The following is a 24911-nucleotide window of genomic DNA, read 5'->3' on the forward strand; positions in this document are numbered from 1 at the left end:
AGCGGAGTCTGTCAGACTGTATACAGCAATGCAAGTGGAAGCAGTCTTCCAAAATGTCAGTTTCACAAACAATCACAAACCATGTCAGAAGTTTCGTCAATGACGGCTGAACGGTCCCCGTACCTCCTTTTAGCATTGTCAACTGTCAAGGTCTTGAAAGTCGGGCAGGGGGGGGGGGTAAAAGTTTTTGCTCCATAAAGCTTTATTGTAATGAAGTGCCTGACAGAAAGATATGACCACAAGGATGTGATCAGTGATGGTCATCAATGACTAAATGAGTTCTCTCCCCCCTCAGGGTCGGAACGAGATCTCAGGGGTTTAGGAGAGCAATGTGCCTGTTAACTTCTGGCTCTCCGGTCCATCTATAGCTTGCCGGCTAGCTTCAGGCCTGTGTTAAAAACCTGGGCCTGCTAAATTAAGTTTGGCTGTGTGTACAGCCTGTGGCACCATACACATGCACACATTTACACGCAAGAGCAAGTGCACTTACAGCTGCTTGAAGTCAGGCATTCACACACGCACACACACGCACACACACTTATATTCACTCTCCCATTACCCAATCTTAATTGGCTACCTTCCCTCCTCCTCTCTTCCTCTCTATGTCTCTATTGGACAGGCCTACGGGCCTGTTGGTACGCTGGCACACGGCAGCACAGTTTGGCCGTGCGAGCAGGTCTAGGGGCATGGATGGAATTGGAGAGAGAGAAGTAATACAGATGGGGGATCAGATGAGGTTTAGATCGCAATCAGGAAATGAAAGAGGGTAAAATTATAGCTTTGCCTAAAAACAGTATATAAATATCTTGGAAATATTAGTGTTACTGTATTTTCACCAGCACATATTCAGGCCACTTGTTAAAGCCACAGTCAGAAAGTGGAGTAGGCGATGCCTTTCTCCTTTTCCACTAACTGAGGAGTTGTCATGTGCTGTCAGCCAGCTTGTTCTCCATGTGCCTGTCACTGCTCTGGATAGGAGCTCTGGGTCCCAGCATCCTGCCAATTGGTAAACTGTGTGTGATTCTGTGGGTGTGTGCGTATGTATGTGTGCATGTTGCCCTCAGAGCACTTTGTTGATTCTGCTCTGCAGTGTCAGTGACACATTGAGCGGGTTTGGTGGGAGTCCCCTGGTTTCCCTCGTGCTGTGTTTACTCCATCTGTTTACTTCCCAAAAACACTCTCAAATCTATTACTCCTTTCTCTCTCTCTCTCTCTCTCTCTCTCTCTCTCTCTCTCTCTCTCTCTCTCTCTCTCTCTCTCTCTCTCTCTCTTTCCCTCTTTTTTTTCCACTCTCTGTATATCCCTCTTATTTACTCCTGACTTCTCTTGACTTGTCGTTTCAAATCAGTAGCTGTGTGGTAGTCAGGTGGTTTGCCTGTCGACAGCCAGCACTCGTCTCTCCCTCAGCAGGAGGCGGGATTGAGTTTCTCTCTCAGCTATCCATCCAGCTATCTTTTTTTGCTTGAAGAGCCAGAATGTATTCTTTTCCTGCATGGATATTTTCTCTTCTGTGTTCTTGATTAATTCAATAGATGAGACGAAATAAAATGATGTCAAACACAAAGAAAGCAGTAACCAGAAGTGCTTAATTGTAGGGCTGCCAGTGATTACTTTCACTCCCTTGTTTAGTCTCTAAGAATTCTGACATTTTTGAAAGCATAACATCATAATGTGCTAGAGCCCAAGTTCATATCTTCAGATACTTTATTTTGTCCGACAAATTCTTGATTGTAGGGCTACCATTGATTACTTTCACTCCCTTGTTTAGTCTCTAAGAATTCTGACATTTTTGAAAGCATAACATCATAATGTGCTAGAGCCCAAGTTCATATCTTCAGATACTTTATTTTGTCCGACAAATTCTTGATTGTAGGGCTACCATTGAGCATTAATTAATTAATTGTCTTAATTGTTTTGTTTATAACATATAAGATTATACAAAATACCATATGAATTTGTCCCACCAACAGTTCAGAATCCAATTCCATATTCAATTTCCAACGATATACACATTTAACAAACAGCAAATCCTCATATTTGACAAACGGGAACCAATTCTTGGTTTGGTAATTCTTGATGAATGACAAAGGGAGAAGACGGGACACGGTGCTGTTAGTTTGCGCTGGATTGGAGCCTGCGACCAGTGGTGTTGGGTGAACCGGTGTATTCACCCTCTCTCTAACATCTGCCACCACAGGAAGTGGTCACTACGTGGGCTCAGTTGCAGTGTTCTACTGAGTGAATGAATAAATGATTTGAGAAGCAATAAATATATGATTTGCTTTCTTTTAAGGATACATCATTGTCTCCAAAGGTTATCTTTGAAATACCATCCAACAAACTATATTTAAATAAAATATGTCTCTGGATTGTGAAATAATCATTGATTTTCTTTTTCCACACAGCATCACCTTTGAAACTTCATTAAGCTGCGTGCTCATTATGCAACCTGTTCTACGGTTTTATAATGCCAGCCCTGAGTCTGTGTGTGATGGTATGAATTGATAGTTTACATACCCAATGCCAAGGGCACCACCAAGGGCTCATGAATGAGAGATGAAAAGAAGTAGAATTGGAGAAGGGGAGGAAGAGAAAGATATCTTTTTTTTCTTCTCCTCATCCCTGCGACCGGCTAATTAGCCTGCTACACTACCAAGCCTCAGCTGCAGGGACAGGGTTCAATAGTTCACCCATCTACCACTGAGCTACAACGATGGTAAACCTGGATTACCTGCTCTACCGGCTACCAAACCCCAGTATTACAAGTACCTGTCTTGTTCCGCATCCTGGAAATCAAATCAGTCCAAAGAGCTGGCCAGGTGGACCGACACTAAATCTGTTGTCCAGAGAAGAGACGTAGTTGCTTACTCCATAATCTCTGTGTATCCCGGGGAAAAAAAGTTTGAGTGGCCTGGAAACTGAAGAGTTTGCATATTCAGCAGTTAGGGACACTTTCGGAATGAAAGACGAGCACAGATTTGTTAATGGGATCAGATTTATGACTACTGTCATTTAAAATGGGATGTTATAAAGGCTTTGTCCTAGATGTGTCAGCCACGCCTGTAAATGATTAAAGGCTATTGATGATATGGACCGTCAATTTTTGTTGTGACAAGCTGAAGCATCGGAAATGAGCTCTCATCTCGATATTTGATACTTCAAGAATTAGTGAGGCGTCAGTCCGTCAGCCATTGATTGACTTTGGTTATAGATCTTATCAATATATTTACTTTATATTCACATATGAAGCATCAAGCAAACACACAGTTCTTAGCTGGCTCTAAAAAGACAGAGTTGAGTAAACTTTTTTTTGGACACAATCAATTACATGTTAGTATTCTTTGTTAGTTATTCTGCAACATAAACCAAAATGTAAATACATTACCTGAAGTGGCGCTAAAACCTTAAATCTTCAAGGTGCAGTTAACGTGTAGAGGAGACGGGATTACAGCTGAATGCAGTCAGAACGGCTTTTGTACAGGCTAAAGGCTACCTAAGAGCACACACCACATTCATTATCACATCTCGGTCTCAAATAGTGCACAATGTATTCTGATGTGTAGAGAGGAGGCATTACTAAAGATGTGTGTGTGTGTGTGTGTGTGTGTCTGTGTCTGTGTGTGTGTGTGTGTGAGACACAGCGAGAGGGAGAAGAAGAGACTGAGAGAGACAGACTGATTGACAGAGACAAAGATGCCTTTAATGTATTAAAATAGCCATATAATGGAGGACTGCACATTAAAATTCAGTTCGTCTTTCTTCCTCATGTTCTTTTCACCCTATTCGTCAGATAAAAAAAATCATCAATTATTAGCCTTATTATGAAGGCATAGTACACCTCAGTGAATGCAGCAATAGGGCACATAAAAGGAAATATACATTACAAAACTGCGTCTGCGTCTTTGTGAATTTTTACACTTATGCTGTTCCAGCGCTAGCTTCCTGTTGCTGGTAGAGCAGAGTACAGCAGAGTAGACTTGGAGGGTCGAGTCGGGCTAATGAAGTTGTCAGAGGCGTGTAGCATCGAGGCTGATGGGAGGGCCTGCCAAGCAGCCAATAGTGAGGCAGCGTCTGTGATCAGCCGAGCATGATGGGAGACCACCCTGCGCAGCAAGTGCTGAGGCCCGGCACAGCCCTCTTATACACCAACAATTAGAGAGATGCTGCAGCCTAACACTCACACACATGCAGAAATGAGTGAACACGCACTCAGAGACACAAAGTAACACCTTTATGCACGCATGCATAAACAAATACATATTTAAGTGTGCACTGATGCACTCTTTTATACTTCAAATAAACACACACACAGAAAATGACTCACAAATACGGCAGCATGCACATAAGGAATACAACAAAGGATGAAGTAAAGAGAGAAAAAGACGAAACACCTGTCAGTTTGGTGTAGATATCTTTCATTCGCCTCTTCAGCCCCCTTTTTCCAATCTCTACTAATAGTTCTGCTTCCCTCTGCCAGGTCCATGCCTCTCTCCTCTCTTCCCCCGTCTCCTCACTGTTGCCCTCCTTTAGTTAAGATATCTCATTAATAACCACTTCTCTTGCCTGCCTCCTGTTAGCCTTCAGAGTTAGCTTGCTGCTCGTTCTCTCGCCCCGCCGCCTCTCTGTCTTTCCTCCCTTTCCCCTCCTCTGCTCTCTGCTCTGCCCAGGGTTCTTTTTTAAAATTCAAGAGTGGTGCAGTGAGACTGCAATAACCTACATACAGATCTCTCTCTCATTCTCGTTTTCTTTCCCTCCATATTTCCCTCTCTTTTCTCTCTCTCTCATTTATTCCACCATCAGTCCTTTTCTTTTTAACAACTAATACCCCCCCCCCCCCCTCCCCCACTTCCCCTCCCCTCTGCCACACTCCAGTGTATTTTTGAAATAAATATTATTAAAGGTGTAATGTATGTGCATATATAAGAGCTCTAATGAATATCTTTATCTTTTTTTGTTGTTATGCTTCATCTTTCTTTACCAACATCTTTTTCAGTCTGGCACAATGCTGCACTTTTTCACGCTTTTGTCTTTTGTTTTTCTCACCGCTACGGGAAGTCATGCGGGGGGTTCTTGAAGTCAAATTGTTCTCTGTTTACCGTTGGTTAATTTAAAATGCTGATGAGTCCTCCACCTTGCCTTGTTCCTCATTCCTCGCCATCCTGCTGTGTGTCCCTATAGCTTTGCGTGTACATGTGTGTATATCTGTGCGTGTATCCAAGTGTGTGACGCTGGAGGCGCAACTCCTGTATGCCCCTCTGACTTCTTGGTGAACTCCTCTCCTGCAGATTAGAATAAAGACAAGACGAGAAGGAGGCCAGATGAAAAGAACAAAGTTCTTGTGTGTGCGTGGATGTGTGCACAAACAGGTTGGGGGAGTCTGTGTGTGTTTATTAGAGGGATTGGAAGCAACTGTATTAATGCTCACATGTGCTTGTGTCTATGTGTGTAGTTTGTTTAAAGTTCCTTCTGCTTTTACTTGTGTATGGAAGTGGCATATGTTGGCAGTGGGTGGCAGTGCAGGAGAAGCAAGCTGGCTCGCTGCTGGGAAACCTGAGTCACAACATTCAGTAAAAAAAACAAACATGCTTTTCTTTTGCTGTGCGTGCAAGACGCTCATGTTCATCCTTCCCTTCTTTAAAGAACTTTAGTTGCATTTTAATGATAGCAGGGACATTCTCTGGCCGTTTTTCCTCTTGGTTATTAGTTAATTATATGCCAATTAATACAATTTCATAGGCAATTTATACAACTTGAAGTTATGTGATAATTATTTTCTAACTATTTTAGGGAACAATGCTGTGTGCTTTGTCGGTAGTATACGCTTTAGCTCTAACATACGTGAAACCCAGAGTGGAGAGTCATGATTTCTGCACTGATTTAGTGGTTTTCATAAATATTGTATAACTATGTCAGAGAGCTAAAATGCAATGCGGTATAAACTCCACTTGGTCGACTGTGTGTGTGTGTGTGTGTGTGTGTGTGTGTGAGTTTGTGTATGTGTGTGTGTGTGCACATGCACTAACCCGATAAACTCTGATTAATCTATAGTACAAACCCCTCAGTATTACTTGGGGCAAGGGATGCCTATTCCCATGCTTATATTTTTTTCTGTTTTATGTCCAGGAGTTAATAATACACAAAGTACTTCTACAGATGTGTCAAATGTAAATATGCATGCTCAACTTTGAAACAATATCCTCAGAGTTAGTCAAATTGGATGGTTAAAGGTTCAAAGCTTAGGGCAGTGGGCTTTTTTGTAGCTGGGGAGGCAACGCAACATGAGAGCGAAAGGCGAATGATTACTTGGCATGGAGCTACACATAGGGTCAGAATATGGGTTTAAATGCAGTGGTGCTAACTCTCTAAAGGAGTTTTGTGTGTGTAAAAGAAAGAGACAGGGAGGGAGAAGGGCAGATGTTATATTGATGGCATGCCACGCTTCTCTTCTCTGTCCTGAATAATCATGATCCTGAGCTGATGGGATGCTGCTTTAAAAAGATGAGAGTATGCATGAACTTTGGATGAACTGGAACCTGCACATGAACCAAGCCTGGTGGTAGCCCAGCCCAGCAGCCATCCTGTTTCCCAGCCGGGGAATTCCTAAACCGGATTCATGCTGATATTGACAAGAGGTGGAGTTGGGGGGGGGGAAATTTAGAGCACTTTCATATCTTCTTAGATGGGTGCACATGTTATATTTGTTCTTGGTTTGATGTCAAATAAATGAAAAACGATCATTTGCTTTTGTGTGCATTTGGTTGTTTGTGAGAGAGAGAGAGAGAGAGAGAGAGGGAGAGAGAGAGAGAGAGAGGAGAGAGAGAGAGAGAGAGAGAGAGAGAGAGAAAGAGAGAGAAAGAGATTTGGTCAGACTGGGCTGGCAGGTGAGCAGACGTTTGCTCCAGGCTTCTATGGTACCTTTTGATAAAACAGGCTTTGTGGAACAGACACGATTTTCCTCTTTTTCCCTCTCTTTATCTCTCTATCCTTCTCTCTCTAAAACTGTCACTGTCTGCATGTAATCTCTTTAGGGCTTTCATCATTTCCCTGCCTCAGATCTTGCCTTTCTTACGGTTGTGTTTTTCTGAATAATATGAAACTTGAGCGACAGATCCTAGGACAGATGTGTGAAGAGCAGGGATTGTTGTACCAGATCAGACAGATGGGTGGCAGTATACTGTCAGGCTAGATCAACACTCTCTCTCCCTCTCTCCCCTTTGCTCCCCCCTCTCCCTCTGACCAATCTATTTATCTGTCTATCTATCTATCTATCCGTTATTGTTCAGAAAATCAGATGAGAAAAAGATGATATACGTCAGTGTGTGTGTATGTATACATATGTGTGTATATACATGTGTATATATATATATATATATATATATATATATATATATATATATATATATATTCCCTTATATCATAAGACATATATATGCATGTACTCTATATCCATCTCTAAAATAATTCTACATTTTTATATTATTATTTGAAGATTTATCTGGATTTCTACCTTCATGGTCATCTTCAGATCCCACTATTACACTGTTTTCATCACTCATCTTTAGTTACATCTCTGCTCTTAATCTCCCTCCAGGCTAACTCTCTATTGCTATGCACTCTTCCCTCCACATGCCTTGCAGGTACCCCCTGCTTAAATGCTAAAATGCGGTGATGTTAGCACTTGTGAGCGTAATCGTGGCCATTCGTTCCTCGCTTTCTGATATAGGGTCTATAAAAAAGCAGATGGATAAGAAATTGTAGCACTGCATACCAGCTGTGACTCAGTACCATCAACTTAGAAATGATGTGTGCATATAAATGCAGACACACACACACACACACACACACACACACACACACAAACACAAACACTGTTTGCCCAGATCAAGGCTGTGGCTCTGAGGGACTAGAGGGAGATCAGGCACAGAGAGCCTATGGAAATAGACGGCTTTGTCATCGAAACACCCACCACTCTTCCCCGGAGATTCTCTGCTGTGGTGGTATCCTCAACCCGCACACTTTATTCTTCTCTTTTTCCCTCCTCTTGTTCTGTAACCTGCATCTGACACAAACACACACAGATCTCCATCCTTTCCCATCTAACTTTTAGTGTCCTTAAGCTAAGCAGCATTTACTCTGAAAGAGTGCCCACACTTTATCATCACTAACTTGTAGTTAGAATGAACTTTTTCAACTATTATTTATTTCGTTCTGTTTGTTTATTGACTTTATGACATTTGAGAAAACACTTGTAAAACTCTTTAGGATGTAGACCACTTCTTCTTCCTTTCTCCTCTTTTCTTTTTCTAAGCAGTGTTTAGTGGCGAGCACTCAGAGAATCCCTGTACTACGAGTCTGCAACTCTTTGCTCACAAAACCGTCCAGGAGTCAATACTTAGAGTAAAAACACTGACTGGCTTGCTCTTGTATTATATTTTTTAACATATTTAATATGGGTTTCTTTTTGTATGCTTGCCAAAACATTCCAATTCTATAATATATCGGGTTTATGTTAGTTCTGGTACACAACGTTGCACAATACAGTAAAAATATCGTTTAAAATGTCCATCATTTATGGGTCAACAGGTGAGGGTTTATTTCCAGACATATTCATCCATCCTGCAGCTGAATGAGCAAGAAAACAAAAGCTAATCTTTTTTATCCTTTACTTTTTTCTTATATATTTATTACTGTTCTTTACACACCACGCTTCAATTCTGCTCTCTTTTTCTCTAAATGCAGTGGATTTAACTGTTATTTTCTCTCCTTATCCCCCCCCCCCCCCCCCCCTGTCTTTATTTCTTCCTTGAAGCTTGGGAGCAAAGCAGTTGTGTGAAATGTTTAAGCCTCATTGTGTGGTGGACAAAAACAGCACAAAGTAAAACACAAAGTCACACACTGTCCTTTCTGTCTTTCAATCTCTCTCGCTCTCTCTTACACTCGTTTGTCTTTCTCACTCTGCTTATGTTAGCAAACACGTCGTAGTCCGGCGTCATAAACGGATTATGAGTAAATTGTAAGTGTGTATGTTTTTTAATGGGGGGGGGGGTTGGTGCAAAGGTGAATGGAGTGTCCCTGCCCCCATCAAGTGGCTTTGCTTTGCCTGCCCGCCGCCCCACTTAGATGTGGTTTGATTCTGGCTGTGGCAGCTCTGTCAGAGATCAAAATAGGTACTCCCCCCCCTATTGCATTCTCTGCTTCTCAGAGCACCTATGTGGGTGAGTGGACATGTCCTGTGCTTGCACACATGTTGGTAATTGTAAGCAGATATGCATAAACACACGCAGCAGCTACCATCCACTGTGGTATCAAGCAGAGCGTAATATACGTTTTAGAACTCAATCCGGCAGGAGGAAGTGTTGCAGCATGCCTATCTATTATTTGTATTTATGTTTTTACGGCGCAACTTTTATTTATCCAAGTTAGGTGTTGAACCAGCCCTCTCTTTCTGCTTTTCCATCCATCCACCCTTTCCCACACCTGAGAGAGTTGAGGGTCTGCCGTGCCCAACTTGACCACATGTTTGCAGGGTCAGCCAAAGTATCTGGGTGAGAGCCAGCCCGCTGAGAGCCAGAGCCAGGGCAGGCCAGGGTTTGGTTTGACCAGCAACGTGCCCTGGAGTGTGGGCAGACTGAGATGGAGGTGGGGGCGGAGCTCTCGTATCCTGCAGATTAGTGCGATACACCATCTATACACACAGGATGGGCTTTTCAACATACCACACTACCCTGGCCATGACTGCCTGAACTGGGGAAGTGTGGGTTACAAGTGTGTGTGTGTGTGTGTGTGTGAGTGTGCGTGTGCGTGTGTGTGCGTGTATGTGTGTGTGTGTGTGTGTGTGTGTGTGTGTGGGGAGAAGGACGTCAGAAAGAGTCATGCACACTTTTTTCTGATATGTAATGGCAGCGTAAACTTTTCAACCCACTTTCTCATGTGATTTGACTAAGCATTACAGCATTCCACGGAAAGACTATGTGCCCTGCACCTGTGTGTGTACATGTGTGAGTGTGTGTACATGTGTGTGTGTGCAGCTCATGTGTGTTTCTGAGCTAAGAGCAATAACAACGGTGGACTGTAGATTACCTCTAGTTCAGACAATTATCTTTCCACCGAGCAATTCAAGGTCAGTTTAACCAACCCATTTATTTGCCAGCAAATGTGCTTCAATAAAGTGTGTGTGTGTGTGTGTGTGTGTGTGTGTGTGTGTGTGTGTGTGTGTGTGTGTGTGTGTGTGTGTGTGTGTGTGTGTGTGTGTGTGTGTGTGAATGAAAGCGTTGTTTGAAACATCACTACATATGACGTTTTGTTGTCCACCATTTATTTATTTTTTGGATGCCTTTCTGTTATATTTGTATATGTTTCTGGGGAACAGTAGTAGGTTGCTTCTCAGTTTTTGTTTGCCAACCGCTGCAGTCACTCTTCATATGTGTGTATCGTCTTTGAGTTTGCTGCTCCGCCCAATAGCTCTGGCAAGTGAATGAGGCCTGATGTTTGGAGCTTATTTGATAGGCAGTGCGCGTGCATGTGTGTGCGCTTGTGTGTGCTCAGTCTTTAGCAGTGTGCCATGTCTCAAGCCCCTTATTCTTGGATAATTGTGCTGCAAGTCCTCAGCCTCCCCTTTAGCCTGAAAACCAAGCTCATTGCGGCCCCCAAAGAGCCCCCCGACAAGGTAGAGAAAAAAATCCCAAGTTGTCCTTGTGCATAAAAGTAGATTCTACTCTCCAACACCTTTTCAAATTAATATTTGTGATGGGCGCCATTCTGCCAGCCCCAGTTTCTGTTCGCCGCCTTTGTTCCTGCGTTTGATGTAATGGAGGCAAGGACAAAGAGGAGAGCAGGCAGAGTGTGTGAAAATGGTAGTTAAGTGGGCTTAAGGGCTCCTTCAGTACCTTCTGAAAGGCCTGGACCCTGAATAGGACCCTCACACTGCTAAGCTGTAGTGCAGTAAACAAGACAGGTCTAGCACAAAGGTGCGTCTCAAATGAGCACAGACACCCTCCTCCTCTTTCGCCTCACCCCGTCTCACCCCGACCTCCCACCCGACTCTGACATCTGGCCAATCCCAAGATCTGTCTTGAGTCCTCGCTCATTCCCCTCCCCTTTTTTCCCCCTTCATTTTTTTTTTGCTCTCCTTCATATCTTTTCTCTTGTTCTGTAGTGTTTCTCTGCACTCTCTTCTGGTGTGTGTGTGTGTGTGTGTTTGTGTTTTGTTGTGCTGGTCCCGGCTGGACGGCTTGCTCCCCCTAGCCAGCCTTGTCCCCAGTGCTTGGGCGGTTCGGCTCTTTTGTTTAGTTAATTGCAAAGAGTATAATGTACTAGTCTCTCGGAGGTCCACGAAAGACAATTAGACAATCCCAAGAATTTAATGAGACACCACCAGCCCCAATCCCCCATACTCTCCTTTGAGAAACACCCTGCTCTCCGCTGGCACTGACTGTGATGTAGTGAGGAGGGGGTTGCCATGCAGGTCGCCTGTCTGTGTCTGTTTGTGTGTTTACCAGATTGTTGGTCTGCCCATCAGAGAAATCGCCAGAGAGAAAAAGACCCAGAGAGATGAAATGGAAAGAAAAAAAAAACCTCCAACGAAATCAAGCATTCCGTTTACATTTTAATTCTTCATTTATATGGCACATATCCAGGCCTGTTGCACCGAGGGACCCTCATCTGAAGCATAGCTCTTCCCGGACAGGACAGACTTCCCGGGAATGTCCGTGTAATTATTAAGAGCGATTATCCTGTTCGCCCAGTGAAGGGACAGAACACTTGACAGTGTCATCCCCGAAAGGAAGAGGGATTGCTGGGGGGCCTGGGTGATAGACGAAACCCTGGGTGGCCCTTTAAGGACTTCTCCCCACTTCTTTCTCTCTCACTGTCTTTTTTTTTCCCGTCTCCATTATTTCGCCCAATGTATTCCCTTTCTCTGTCTCTTTTTCTGTTGTACATTCCATCGTCAACTCTCTCTAAGAGCTCTCTCTGGATCATGCCAAGATAAAGCCGGCCTTTAAAACAGAGGAAAGATCCACACGTGATTCATTACGTCTCTCTTCCACCTCACATGTAGATTCATTAATAATATCACTCTGCCATTGTCAAGTGCCTGTAATTCACAACCTTAAAACCTACACTTGTACCACATCATGAAGGAAAGAGTTTTTTTTCTTGTACTCCTTTTGTTTTCCCCTTCTCTCCTCCATTCTTTCTCTCATTCTGTCATTCCTGTGCTTTTTTTCCTCTCCCTGGCTAATCATGGTGTTACAACAAAAGACGGGGCTCCATTATTGCATGTGTGCGTCCCAGAAGAAAGGAAATGAGAACGGGACAGAGGGTGGCCGTGGCCTGACACCGCACTATTAATCTTCCAGTAAAGCCTTGTCAGGCAGAAACGGACACAAATGGATCACTCCCATTAACTGGGGGAGTGTAGGTAAGGGCTTTAACAAGCGTTTACCAGAGTCCATTTTCTCACTAATGAAGAGGGGGAATACGCGACCTCCCAGCCAAACCTGCCAGACCGCACTTAAAGGTCTGGATGGAGGAGAGAAGGAGGGAGAAAGAGGAGCCCAAGGAGGAGAGATTAAGAATTAAGAATATGTGATCATTGATAAAATAATTCTCAGTGCTGACATGTCGTATCGGGCATGGTGAGAGGTTAAGGTTTGGCCACCTTACTGTACACCCTCCGTCCACATGGCAGAGAGAGGCCCCAGCCGTGGCACAGCTGTGTTCTCTAAGACCTGTGAACTTCGGTCTGGACTATTACAGCAGCTGTCCCTGTGATGCGGGAAACATTTGATGCCTATTGCTTCTCTGAAAATCCTGTACTAAACTATCATCCAACCCACATGCAAGCTAAGACGTGAACATCCATATGTGGCCACAGTAGATTCACACACGCTCAGTGTCTTCTTTTTTTCCCAATTTCTGTAATAGATATTCACGCATAAGGGTGCACAGTTGTCGCTTTCTTTGACACCCCAATCTTTTGGGAGAAAGACAGAGGGTCACCATGGTAGCTTTGATCTCATAAGGGGTTTGCATTTATGCGCAATGTTTTAAACATGCGTCTGTCATCCTCCTGACGTCTGTGGCCAGAGTTCTGTCCTCACAGCTCGGAAACCTGATGGTACCGTGGCACAGACCTCCGAAATGTCTCTGCATCACAACTGCACTCCCGGAGGGGTGGTGTGTGTGTGTGTGTGTGTGTGTGTGTGTGTGTGTGTGTGTGTGTGTGTGTGTGTGTGTGGTTTTGTATAAACGTGTGCTTGGTGTGTATTTGTATCTGTGAGTTAGCAGGGGAGACTTAGCATGTTGAATTTCTAATGTATGCTGTCCCTTGTCCCTTGACGCGAGCTGGATGGGCAAGTGATGGTTTTTGAAAAAGCCACATGATAATAAGAGATGTGCTGGAAACATTTCAAGGCTCAAGCTGTGATGGCACAGTGTAATTCATCACCGCCCCTCCAGATGTCAAAGTGTTTTTGTTTAAGTCATTCCACATGCAAACAGATACTTAAAGAATTACAGTTGCACTAAATATGCCATTAATGAATCTTCCAATTTCTTTTGTTTGCTCACAGTGGCTCTCTCCAAAATGATATCCATACTTGTCGTGTACGGAATGATTGTCTGTCTGCTTGTACTTCCACCCAGCCATGACACCCGTGTGTGAAATCCTCTGGATGGGGTTAGTTGTGCATCAAATTGTTGATAAGGCAGTTATATCAATAGATGGATGCATGTGGCTGTTGTTTCCCTCTGTGTCAAGTGGCTGTTAACAATGAGACCAGTTTCCCGACCACAGTCGGATCAGTGGAGCTAGCGTCATTAAAGAGATAGCAGCACACGCTGACCCGCGTGATACCGGAAAGTGAGCAAGAGCGGCAGAGGAAGAGAGGCTGCGGCCCAGCCCGTTTGTCTGTTATCACTGGCTCTGTGTTCCACAGGCTCCCAGGGGAAACTACGAGACGAGAGGAAGACTTCACCTTCCTCCTCCCAGACACCCCCCCCCCCCCCACCCACCCCGTATTTCCAAGCACTCCCGCTCCTCCAGCAACCCTCCCCTCCCGCCCCCCACGCCCCAAACATTTTTAATTATATCTTCTCCCAAGTAGTGCGGCTCAGTAACCAAGGAGCTGACATTGATGCATGTGCTGATAAATCCGCAAACACTGGAAACAAGATTAACAAAGATTTTGAGGAAAGGGTGACAGCTAATTTTGCGCAATGGTCGGCGCCTCATTCAAGAGTGATGTTTTTGATAGAGCGAGCCACGCCTGAGAATTCATGCTCCGTGCAGAGGGGGGGGGGGGGGGTGGGACGCGAACATAGCGCGAAGAGTTCCGCGGCATCTGCACTTTTTAAATTGTTCTTTTTAAAAATCTTTCCCTCTCTCCGACACTCCGGAGACCGGTGTCCCAGTCTTTCATCCCCCCCCCACCGAGCGTTGAGCTTCTTTGTTTGTTTGTTTTTCCATCGTGTTTGATTGTGCACTCATAACTTCACATAACATATTAACGCTCAGCATAATGAGATAATTCACTTTCCTTGATTGTCGACACATTGTGCCACACATGCAATACTTCAAATTACAAAGTGAAGCAGGAAGATTTAATAAAACATTAACCTATTATTAACCTAATATCATCATGTTTGTTTTTGTTCTTCATTTTCTATATTGTAATTTTCCAAATAAGACGACTAATGACGACCGAATAAACTTGAGAACAGACGGCACATTCGTTCAGCTTCTGTGTGCGCGTGTGCGTGTGCGTGTGTGTAGTCTAATCAGTGTGATCTAATCAGCAGTGTGTATTGTGGAGTCGGTGACATGCCACTCCAGGCCCGTGGTCCTGTCTCTGAACTGGCTCTCAACCCACTGAGACACCGATACACACTCCTCTGAGAGAGATATCAGTCTGCCTCATCACACACTCTCTCTCACACACACACACACACACACACACACACACATGCACACAAGAGGAGAGAGAACGAGATAACAATCATACTTCCACAGCTGATTCCCTATTTTCCCATCGAAGAGGCAACACCACCCTACCTCCTTCTCTCCTCTTTCTCCTCTCTGCAGCCAATTTCAGGTCTATACAGTAGAAACATTTTGTAGATTTCTTTTGTTCTTTTTTCATGCCTCTCTCTTTTTTCTCTCCCCTTTTTTCCAACTCTTTATGTGATGTCTCCCTTCTCAGAATCGCCTCCCCTGTCTTCATCTGAAGGCAGCTGACAGCTTCTTTCACTTTTCTTTGTCAATTTCTCCTTCTCCCTCTCTGTCTGTCTCTCTAGCTCTCTTTTTCATCTGTGCCTACCCCCCCCTCCTCCATCTGCTTTCGCTTTTGTTTGCCCGGCCCCTCTCCCATCCCAACTTGATAATGAGGAATGCGGTGTGACCCTGACCTCCATCGGCCCTGCAACCACCTCCGACCCCTCCAGGTGACCTCCGGTCCCTGTTTTGACAGCTTGATTAATTACAGAGTGTTATGATTTATGAGAAAAGCAGTATGTAAAAATAATAGACAACAGGTGGTCTTAAAAAAAAAAAGTAGTAGATTTGAAAGAGCTTCTAGTGAGGATTGTGGTGGCGGTGGAGTTGAGGGGGTTGGTCTGTGTGTGTGAGCGAGAGAGGATGTGTTTTACAGCCGCTTTCCATGGTAAATTGCTTTTCAACCATTTTTTAAGGCTACGTCGGGTTAATAGGAAAATGTCTATTGCTCCATGCATGGTTTCCTTAGTTGCCACAGCATGAATTTCTGCACATGTATTTGGCCGTATGGTGAGAGGATGAAGGGGATTCCAACATACATGCGTAGCTCCATGTGTGTGCTGTGAAGCATTAACGCAGCCATGTGGTAATGACACTATGGAAAATGTGCTTGAACACACAGACACACATGCACACGCACACACAGATACACTACACTCTTTTCGAGGTTACATCCTGTGAAAATAGGCAGAGTAAATGGCGGGACAGAGCAGCCATAGTGTTTACCCTTCACACTTCAAACACAACTTGTGATTGGCTGTGGCGACCTCACCTGACTCGTGGACCGGTGGTGCAGCTCCACTTAGAGAGAGGTCAGACTATTGGACTGTTGGAGTGTGTGTGTGTGTGTCATTGTGGTTATGTATCTGTGTGCTAATACTGTTGCCTTCTGATTTATTGCCAGTTGCATGATTTCAGCCTGTTACACCTTCCCAGTGTACAATACCACAGCAAGTAGGAATGAATATTTTACACAGAAAATATAGCAAATTTCATCTCATGAAAGGTCACGCTTAACATAAAATATCACACACACACACACACACACACCTCACATAGCAACAGTCAGGAACATCGGCAGGACCACCAGTTATCTCTGTGGCCGTCCCGCCTAGGTCACAATAACAGGGCAGGGGTGAAGGGATTCCTCTTTGACCTTTGACCCATGGAGGTCATAGTGGTCCTGTGATGTTCAGTAAGATTAATACCCTGGGCGCAACAGCATGGTCTCATTATTCACCAACACAATGCCGTTTACTGGTAGATGATACCCAGCGCAGCACACCTACACATTTGTCATCACAACTGAAAAATAATCTATTATGTTATTATTGGCACATGCTACATAATACGCATGCATACATGTGTTCATGTGTCTACAATGTTTAAATGTGTCCTGCCGTTGACCCCGACCAGCTCAGTCTGTACATATGGCCATGCGTCTCGCACCCACCGTGAGTGTGTTCATGTGTGTTAACTCACTAACTACCTGTCCAGATGGTGAAGTAGAAACATTCATCGACAGGGCTCTTTAAGAATTTCACAAGGTGGTGGAATGTATTTACTTCAGACAAACTAAAAGGCTTACTCACATTTTGGTGTCCCGGTTATCATCATGATCAACATGCCTTATGTTTGTCTAATTTTGTGCAGGAATTAGATTTTGAATAGCCGCCAAATATTTCATCATCATCTTCATTTAGCATCGTATTTCTTCCTTCCTAAGCCCATTGAACTCGTGCTTTGCCATTTCTCCTTCCTTCCGTGCACAGTTATTAGTGGCCTTCAGGACAGGGTTGCTCCTGGGATGCCTCCATTCATCCCGCCTTTCCTCTTTTTTTGTAGCTTCTCTGCCTCCCCCTCTCAGCTCACCTCTCTCTCTCCCTGATTTATACATTAAATAGTTAGGCAGAAGGGTAGGGAGGCACCTATCATTCCATGATCTATATCTCTCTGTGCCCTCATTAAAAATACATGTGTATGCTTAGGGGAGACAATATAGAATATATAAATCAAAATGCTAACGGCATCAGAATAAGCCTCCTGTATTTATTTCCCCATAGCTTTCCCTCTGTGGGCTCAGGACTCTTCCTGCTTACTGTATTTCCTTTGCTGTGTGGCACATGTGTGATACTCTAATATTAAAGTATACTGGAAATATTGTTAATTTATTATGCAAGTGATTTAATAATCTGCCCAAGCAACACTCCTACCTTAGACATGGCTCGGTATAATATTCCAGTTTTTAATTTTTATTTAACAAAAATATATATTTTGATGTAAAGTGATATAATCAAACGTTTCAAACTGCTAAGTGACTATGGAGCTCATTACAGATCTGGTGAGGCAGCTCTGAAATATCAGTGTTGCCGAGTTTACATTCACAGTTGAGTCTTTGCGAAAGACACGCTGGTCTTCTGTAAAAAAAATTTGACAAATGACTTGCGTAACATTCCCTTGCACAATCGATAGCTCTGACAATTTCCACCTGGACGGTGATTAATGCTACATCCACCCCCAATCTAACAACCCCCAGCCCCAACCCTGCACCTCCCTCTGTGTGTGTCGTGCTGAGAGCAGATGAAGCAGGCCTACAAACTTTGTGTGTGTGTCAGTGTACGTGTGTGTGTGTGTGTGTGTGTGTGTGTGTGTGTATGTTTACGTGGCAATGTCTGTCCAAACACTCTGATACTTGATTAACCATTGAGCACAGATAGTGGCTGAACAAATTCACAGATTCACAGACGTCGAGTATGGTAAATAATTGACACATAAAATGGCTTTGGCATGTGAGTGAGTTACTCAACAGTGTCTGTGTGAGTGTCTTTATGTCTATCCTTTCACTAAGGTTCTGAAAATAGACAGGTCGGGAGGAGCGAGACAGGAAGAGAGAAATAGAAAATGAAACAGAGAAAGAAATGTAAATGCGTGCATGAAAAGAAGCTGAGGCATCAGGGATCTGAAGCTGTGCTATTCTCTTCACTTCCTCCACCCCACTGCTCCACTTTGAACTCATTTATAAATATTCAGCTCCACATATAAACAATATCCAAATGAGCCCAGACATCCATGCCAAGGTTAAAAACTCTACTGCTTATTACAGACACAACTACTTGACTAGTTTAAAAGGTTAGCCTCATTATTCTGACCTCAACTATTTGTGCTCATTAAGATCAAGAAAAAAGATAATCATTACCACAGATTCTTATTTACTTTGACCAAATTAGTGCGCGACTACATTAGTGGAAGCGAACACCGAATGCAGTCTTTGAACTTGAAGTGAAAAGTTGAATTTAGAGCAACTTAATTAAATGTGTACTCTTTATTAGAGGAGAAACCTCTGCAGTGAGCGATTTGTTTAAAATTAACTCAGAGGGCAGATGGGGAGATGAAGCTCCAGTTTGTCTTACTTTTCCTATGTAAACATGTGTGTTAGCTGTTCAATCGGTTGCTTAAACGTACATGGATGTGAGGTTCAGCAGAGGATAAAGAAGAAAGCAAGTTGAGCTCCCCTATCTCTCATGTATCTATTGCGATTTACGCCACTTTATTTAGGCGTAATCTTAGCTCATTCATTTATTTTTCTATATCAATCATTAGATTTTAGATGTCTTTTTTTTTTAGCAACACTATAAGATAATATTTAGGAACATTTAGGTGTTCTCTGCAAGCACTTGCATGGCCCCCTGGGTATCGCTAGTTATCAAGAGGATGATTGATTTTGTGCTGACAGGCTGATGACAATCCCGTCTCATCCCTTCTCACATCATCCCTAAGATCCACACATGTCTTTTCATAGCCCCAGTGGTACTGTAAGTACTCTCCTACTCTTCTGCTCTCCGAGAAACATCTCTGTGTGTTTGGTTGGGTATGGGGGGTCTCAGTCTGGTGCTGTGTTAAAATGAGAAAGGGGGCACCGTGACTTAATCTGACATTACTGTGCGATCTGTGTGGTATCTCGGCCTCAGGGAGAGGGGGAGCGGAAAAAAAGAGAGAGAGAAAGAAAAGAGGGGGATCGGATGGATAAAGAGGCCCTGCATGAAAAAAAAAAAAAAAAAAAGCTCACGTAGAGACGTAGACAGACAAGGTCACACAGAGCAGGGTGGCCCTGACAGAGAGGGAGAGTGGACTTGTTATTACAGTATTTACCTTCCCTCTCAGATCCTTCATACTTCTTAATACAGTCCATGTTTTTTATATCTTCCTCCTCCCTGTAAAAAAGTGAACGAATTGTAACGCCAATGCTTTGCTCTCGCTTATTTTGCAACCTATCTTTTCTTCTCGGTCAGCCATTGTGCCTCGTTCGTGATCTCAAACCAGACTGTAGCCTGCAGACATCCCTCCCCTCCTCCTTGTCTTATTGGGTATGCCAGGCAGGGTGACCCTTTCCCCCTTGTCAGTCAAGCCTGTAGCAGCGAATCAGGAGCTGCGTATTGCTGAAACAAGGAAGTGGAGCGAAGGCTATTGAGAAAAGGGAGCGCCGTTTGCCCCGATTCTAACAGCCCCCCGATAGAAAACTAATAAAGTAAACCGCTCGAGATCCAATTTCAATGGAAACCTATGTGGGATGCATTTGCATGGATAAATAAATGCACTCAAATACAAGTGCAATGCGAAGAAGAGCATTTATTTGCTCCTGTTCAGCAAACAGCCAAACATACAACCTCAAATTCACGCAACCATACCATCCACTTTCCTCCCTGCATGCACCCGTGACCGCTATCAGCAATGCTTTGTACCTGTCAAGTGCTGTCCTTTTCCCTGTGCCCAAAGCCCTGCTCACTACATGAGAGCTCTCACATCAAAGCTTCGCTGAGCTCCACACGCACAGATGAAACACCCTCTCACTCCGGCCGCCTCGCTCCCCGCTCCCGCACATTAGACACATTTCATTTCATTACAACGCCACTGGAGAAAATAGAGGTGCTGCTGTCTTAAAGGGACATCTTATTTACCCTCTCTCTCGCACTTGTGTACTCACTAACATGTGGACACACACACAGACAGACACGCTATCCGCTTTCTTTTCAAATTATGCGACTGGAAGGGAAAATAAGGATCTGTTACCATCAAAGTTCTAGTGGACAAGCGGCATCTAATTTGACCATAAAGAGGGTTGCATCATTATCATCAAAGAGTATTGACAATATTGTAAAGGCAGCGCAGTATGGCTCAGGTTCTGTCATCATCAATCACAAATCATTCTTAATGTCATGATATTTACAGTATATTGCAGCTTCATATGTTGTGTTTTATTATATATTTTTTTCTCAATACCTTGCAGATAGTAAGGAGCATTTGGGTTTACAAAGAGCTTCATAATGCTGCATGTTGGGAGATGACGGAGGAAGGGTTTCATCACGATGATGAGACAAGCCCTGGTTTCCTTAGCAGCGGCAGCCTTTGTTGTGCTATCTGGTGTGGGACAGGCCGACAAAGGAGCGCTAAGGAGCGTCCGGAGCAGGGTGATGGGGGTCGGGTTGCCCCCCCTTAGAGGGGTCGGGGCGACCCTCTTGACCGCTGGCCCCAGGGCAGGGACTCAGTGTGATGGTGGCACAGGGGCACCCACAGGGCATGGGAAGAGACTTAGCCTGCATACTGCAGCAGAAAGACAAGACTGACCCAACGCTACAGGACCGTGTGTGTGTGTGTTTAATTTGAGACGGTGTGTGTGTGTGTATAGGACAAAGGCAACGTGACCCAATGTTAGCAATGTGTGAGAGAGAGATTTAGTGGTATAAAAAGCAGGGTGACCCAAGGTTTGCAGTGCATTTGTGTAAGATTCACACTTTGACAGCACATCACAACACAAAGATCAGATTTAGCAGGTGTATCCAGTGTGTGTGTGGGAGAGACTTGACAATTAGCTAGAAACACAAAGACCGAATGACCTAACTCTACAAGGGTGTATGGCGAGATGTATGGAGAGATTTAGCTCTCACAAAACAACGTAAAGACCAGGATGAACATTGGCTCTGTGGGAGAAATTAGTTCTGTGGGATTTGGGGTAAGCGTTCGTTTAATTTGAATATCATGTTTTATTCTTCTCAACATTTGTTATTTTGTAGATAGGTTTGGTATATACCATTAGACAATCACAGTAGTAAGTAATTGTGTAGTTGTAGAAAAATATATAAGAATCACGTTTTTGAAAGAGCATTATATTAATTTAAGATAAAATTGTATTAAAAAACTAATTCCAATTGCTTTGCTGTGCTCACTCCATCAGCACCAGACTCATTGTTGTATATGTGGTTGATGGAGAGAAGAATAAGAGCAGGAAGTGTCTGGACAGGGAGAGAAGTGTTGTCCTGACACCAACCAAGACCTCTGTGTTCAAATAAATGATGGTTTCCGACATAGACCCTGCTCCTCCAGACTAAGTACGACGACGACACTGGTCGCCTTTACAGCAATGTCCTTCTGGGTGACTGGACAGCTAAAAGGGTGAGCACTGTTAGTTTGGTTAGGTGTGTTAGCCTCTCCAAAGGAAAAGGCCATAGGCTATAGGCCACTCAGGGTTAGCATAAGGACGCTAAAGGCTAGGAACCGGGCCACTTAAGGTTACCAAAAGTATGCTTAAGGCCAAGAAGGGTTATTGACCAGTAAGGGTTAGGCTAAGAGCACTGAAGACTAAACATGGTTGTAGGTCAGTGTTGCTAAACGATTACCTTTTGGCCTTGTGAACCAGGATTAGGGGAAAGGAGAAAGGCACACAAAGTGATGTGATGGTGTTTAAGTGCAAGAGGCTTCTTAAGGGGTTTATTGTGTCATTCTGTCCTCATTCTGTTTGTTGTTTGTTTGTGGTTTTCATGTAGTCATTGTCTAGTTTTTTCATGAATACATTTTATTTATCAGTATTTAGTTTAATCATTGACTGATTTTAAATTGTACTTATTTTTAATAATGTTGCTGCCATAGGCTGAACTGGTCTTGTCAGTTATTGTATCAGGCTGCCACCAGTGGGCAGTGGCACAAAGCTGGTGTGGATCTGGTTAGACTACATCTCTCTGTCTCTCCTTACTTCTCTATCTATCTTTGTCTTGTCATTTTATCTATCTATCTATATCTCTCCTCTCTGCTTTCACTCTTTCGTCCCTCTCTGTCTCTCTCTGTTTCTTCTGCTCTCCTCACCCGCTCCTATTTCTTTTTCATCCGGCGATCCATCTGTCTGAATGTGCGCTTGTGTGTCTTCGTTTTTGTATTTGTGTGCAGATGTCTCTGTGATGTCTGCAGGCTGAATTAAGTCACCCTAATAGATCCTCATCCATACCTCTCCAACTTCACTTTTTCTTCTGCACACAACAGACTAATAAAAATCAGTTATGAGAAACATCATCTACCTAGAATTTGCATACAAACTATAACGTGGACATGTAGTTTTTTAAAGTCATAAATCACTTGCTAAATTACCATTGGACTTCCTGTGCCTTGGAGTAAAATACAAAACTTCACTCCATCATCACGCAGACGCCATTATGTAGCAGGATATTCTTTAAAGCTAAAGTTAGAATCTCAAATTACATTATTTTCAGTAAAAGCTGATGTAATAGTGAAATCATGTATTTTTTTAAAACGTGTACTTTAAATGTAATAATTAGCAATTTGATCATGTCCAATTATCTTTCTATTTATAACACGTTTTACATTACAAATATGTCCAGCGAGGAAAGGGGAGCCTTGTCTGAATTTGAAAGGGAGTGAGAATCAAACTAATTTTATAATCTGAATAAGTGAGAAAGTGTCATTTTGCCGTTGTCAACACACGGCAGGTGCTAAGGGAAGGGGTGTGTGGCAGGTTTGATGTCGATGGGCACAGTAGGGACACACTCAGGCTGCGTCAACGGAAGAAAAGCACAATGTGTTAACACTTATTAAGGAAGAGGAGACGTGCCGCCTCGAGAAGGCAGTGTGTGTGTGTGTGTGTGTGTGTGTGTGTGTGTGTGTGTGTGTGTGTGTGTGTGTGTGATGGCGATTTGCAGAGGAAGCTGAACGACGCTGCCTCTCTTAACTCTTAAAGGTCTTTTTGTCAGTACTGATGTCTGTCATACTCCTGTGTGTGTGTGTGTGTGTGTGTGTGTGTGTGTGTGTGTGTGTGTGTGTGTGTGTGTGTGTGTGTGTGTATCTCACAATGGAGGTTGTGTGTGTAAAGTGAAACAGGAATCCATCCATTTCCTGCTTTGTTTCTTAGTGCTTGGGATAATAAACAGTTAATTAAAATGGCTTCAAAGTTGAAGAAGTCACCAAAGGCTACAAGAAAACTTCCTTTTCTCCACAATACATTTCCCTTCAGTCATTTATTTCTTACTATAACCACTTGGGTTCATTTTCTCTTTACTTTTTCCTCTTTTAAACTCTTCTTTTTCTTGAAGTACGTCACTGATTATTATTAATATCGGTGCGATCATAGTGTGAAGTCCGGTACACACAATACACATGCACAGATACGTATGCAGTTGGGGCTAACTCTTTTGTTGAGTGATGGTGGGATCGATTGGGTTTGATATTAAGTGACACATGGCCTTTGGAGTCACTAAATGCTACTCACTGACTGAAACCACCGGCGCTGAATTCCAATCCCCCAGTTACTTCTCAGGCTTGTCCCTGCAGTGACACTCCCTCCTCTATCTCTTTCTCTGCCATTTCTTTCAGTCTGGATTTGCGTCATTCCCTCAGTCGTCTCACAATCTGCGGTGTTGTTACGGTATTATTTGCTCATAGATACCCACAACCAAGCTCTTTCTTAAACAACTTGAGCCCCTATCAGACCTACACTGAGCAGGCAAGTTTCTGAGCTTCAATGTAGTAGAGATTAAAATGCGGCGCTATATCAGCTTACCTTAGTAGGTTTGACAAATGTAATGGTGTCTTTTTCTGAAAGTGAAAAAACTAAACAAAAACAGTTTTTTCAACATAACATTGTAGGTTTAAAAAAGCTTATGTGGGCACTTTTCAAAAGTAAGAACAAAAAACCTTGAAAATTGTCGGAAATTAAGAAAGAAAAAAGCCATTCAGAAACACACACACACACACACACACACACACACACACACACACACACACACACACACACACACACACACACACACACATCTGTCATACCCGTAGATACATACACACGTTTGTATATTTGTTATATTATACTACCTCAATGAAATCAATGAATATATTAAATATCATAAATGCTTTATGAATATCTGATGTAGATGGTGCTGATGCCATGGCTCTAATGCACATACTTATGTGTCTCATCTGTTTTAGGAGGGCTACGGTGTGATGGTGCTCAACCCCAATGAGAACTACCTGGAGGTGGAGAAGCCAGCCATGTCCTGTCCCCTGCCCTCTCCTACTGAGCCCTCGGACGAACCCGCTGAAAAGAGGGAACGCAAAGATGATAAAGAGGGCAAAAAGAAGAGAGAATTTTATGAGAAGTATCGTAACCCACAGAAGGAGACGGAGACTGAGCGGATCCCTATACGGGTAAGCCGGAGATGGAGGGAGGGAGAGAGGAGAGACAGAAAAGGAAGGCAGGAAGGAAGTGTTCCGAGAGACACAGCTGAGGGACAGAAGGATAGATGCTCGTCAAAAGCAGACTTGGTGGGGGAGGTGGACAGAGTGACAGTTTAGGGTCGTGGGA

The 24911-nt window shown here is 43.5% G+C and overlaps 1 protein-coding gene across 4 annotated transcripts in view; it reads left to right on the top strand.

Moving 5' to 3' along the window:
- The window catches only part of arb2a (ARB2 cotranscriptional regulator A), a 145449-nt gene that overhangs the window by 33093 nt on the left and 87445 nt on the right, over positions 1-24911 (top strand). For all 4 annotated transcript variants that reach the window (XR_003832797.1, XR_003832798.1, XM_029439662.1 and 1 more), the window contains exon 7: positions 24536-24754. Coding sequence is in view for 2 of the 4 variants with exons in the window: in XM_029439662.1 (XP_029295522.1) it covers positions 24536-24754 (219 nt within the window). In the remaining 2 variants the exon portion in view is untranslated. The remainder of the gene's footprint in view (positions 1-24535; positions 24755-24911) is intronic.

The sequence above is a fragment of the Cottoperca gobio genome, chromosome 9 (genome assembly GCF_900634415.1).
Source record: "Cottoperca gobio chromosome 9, fCotGob3.1, whole genome shotgun sequence".
NCBI lineage: Eukaryota > Metazoa > Chordata > Actinopteri > Perciformes > Bovichtidae > Cottoperca > Cottoperca gobio.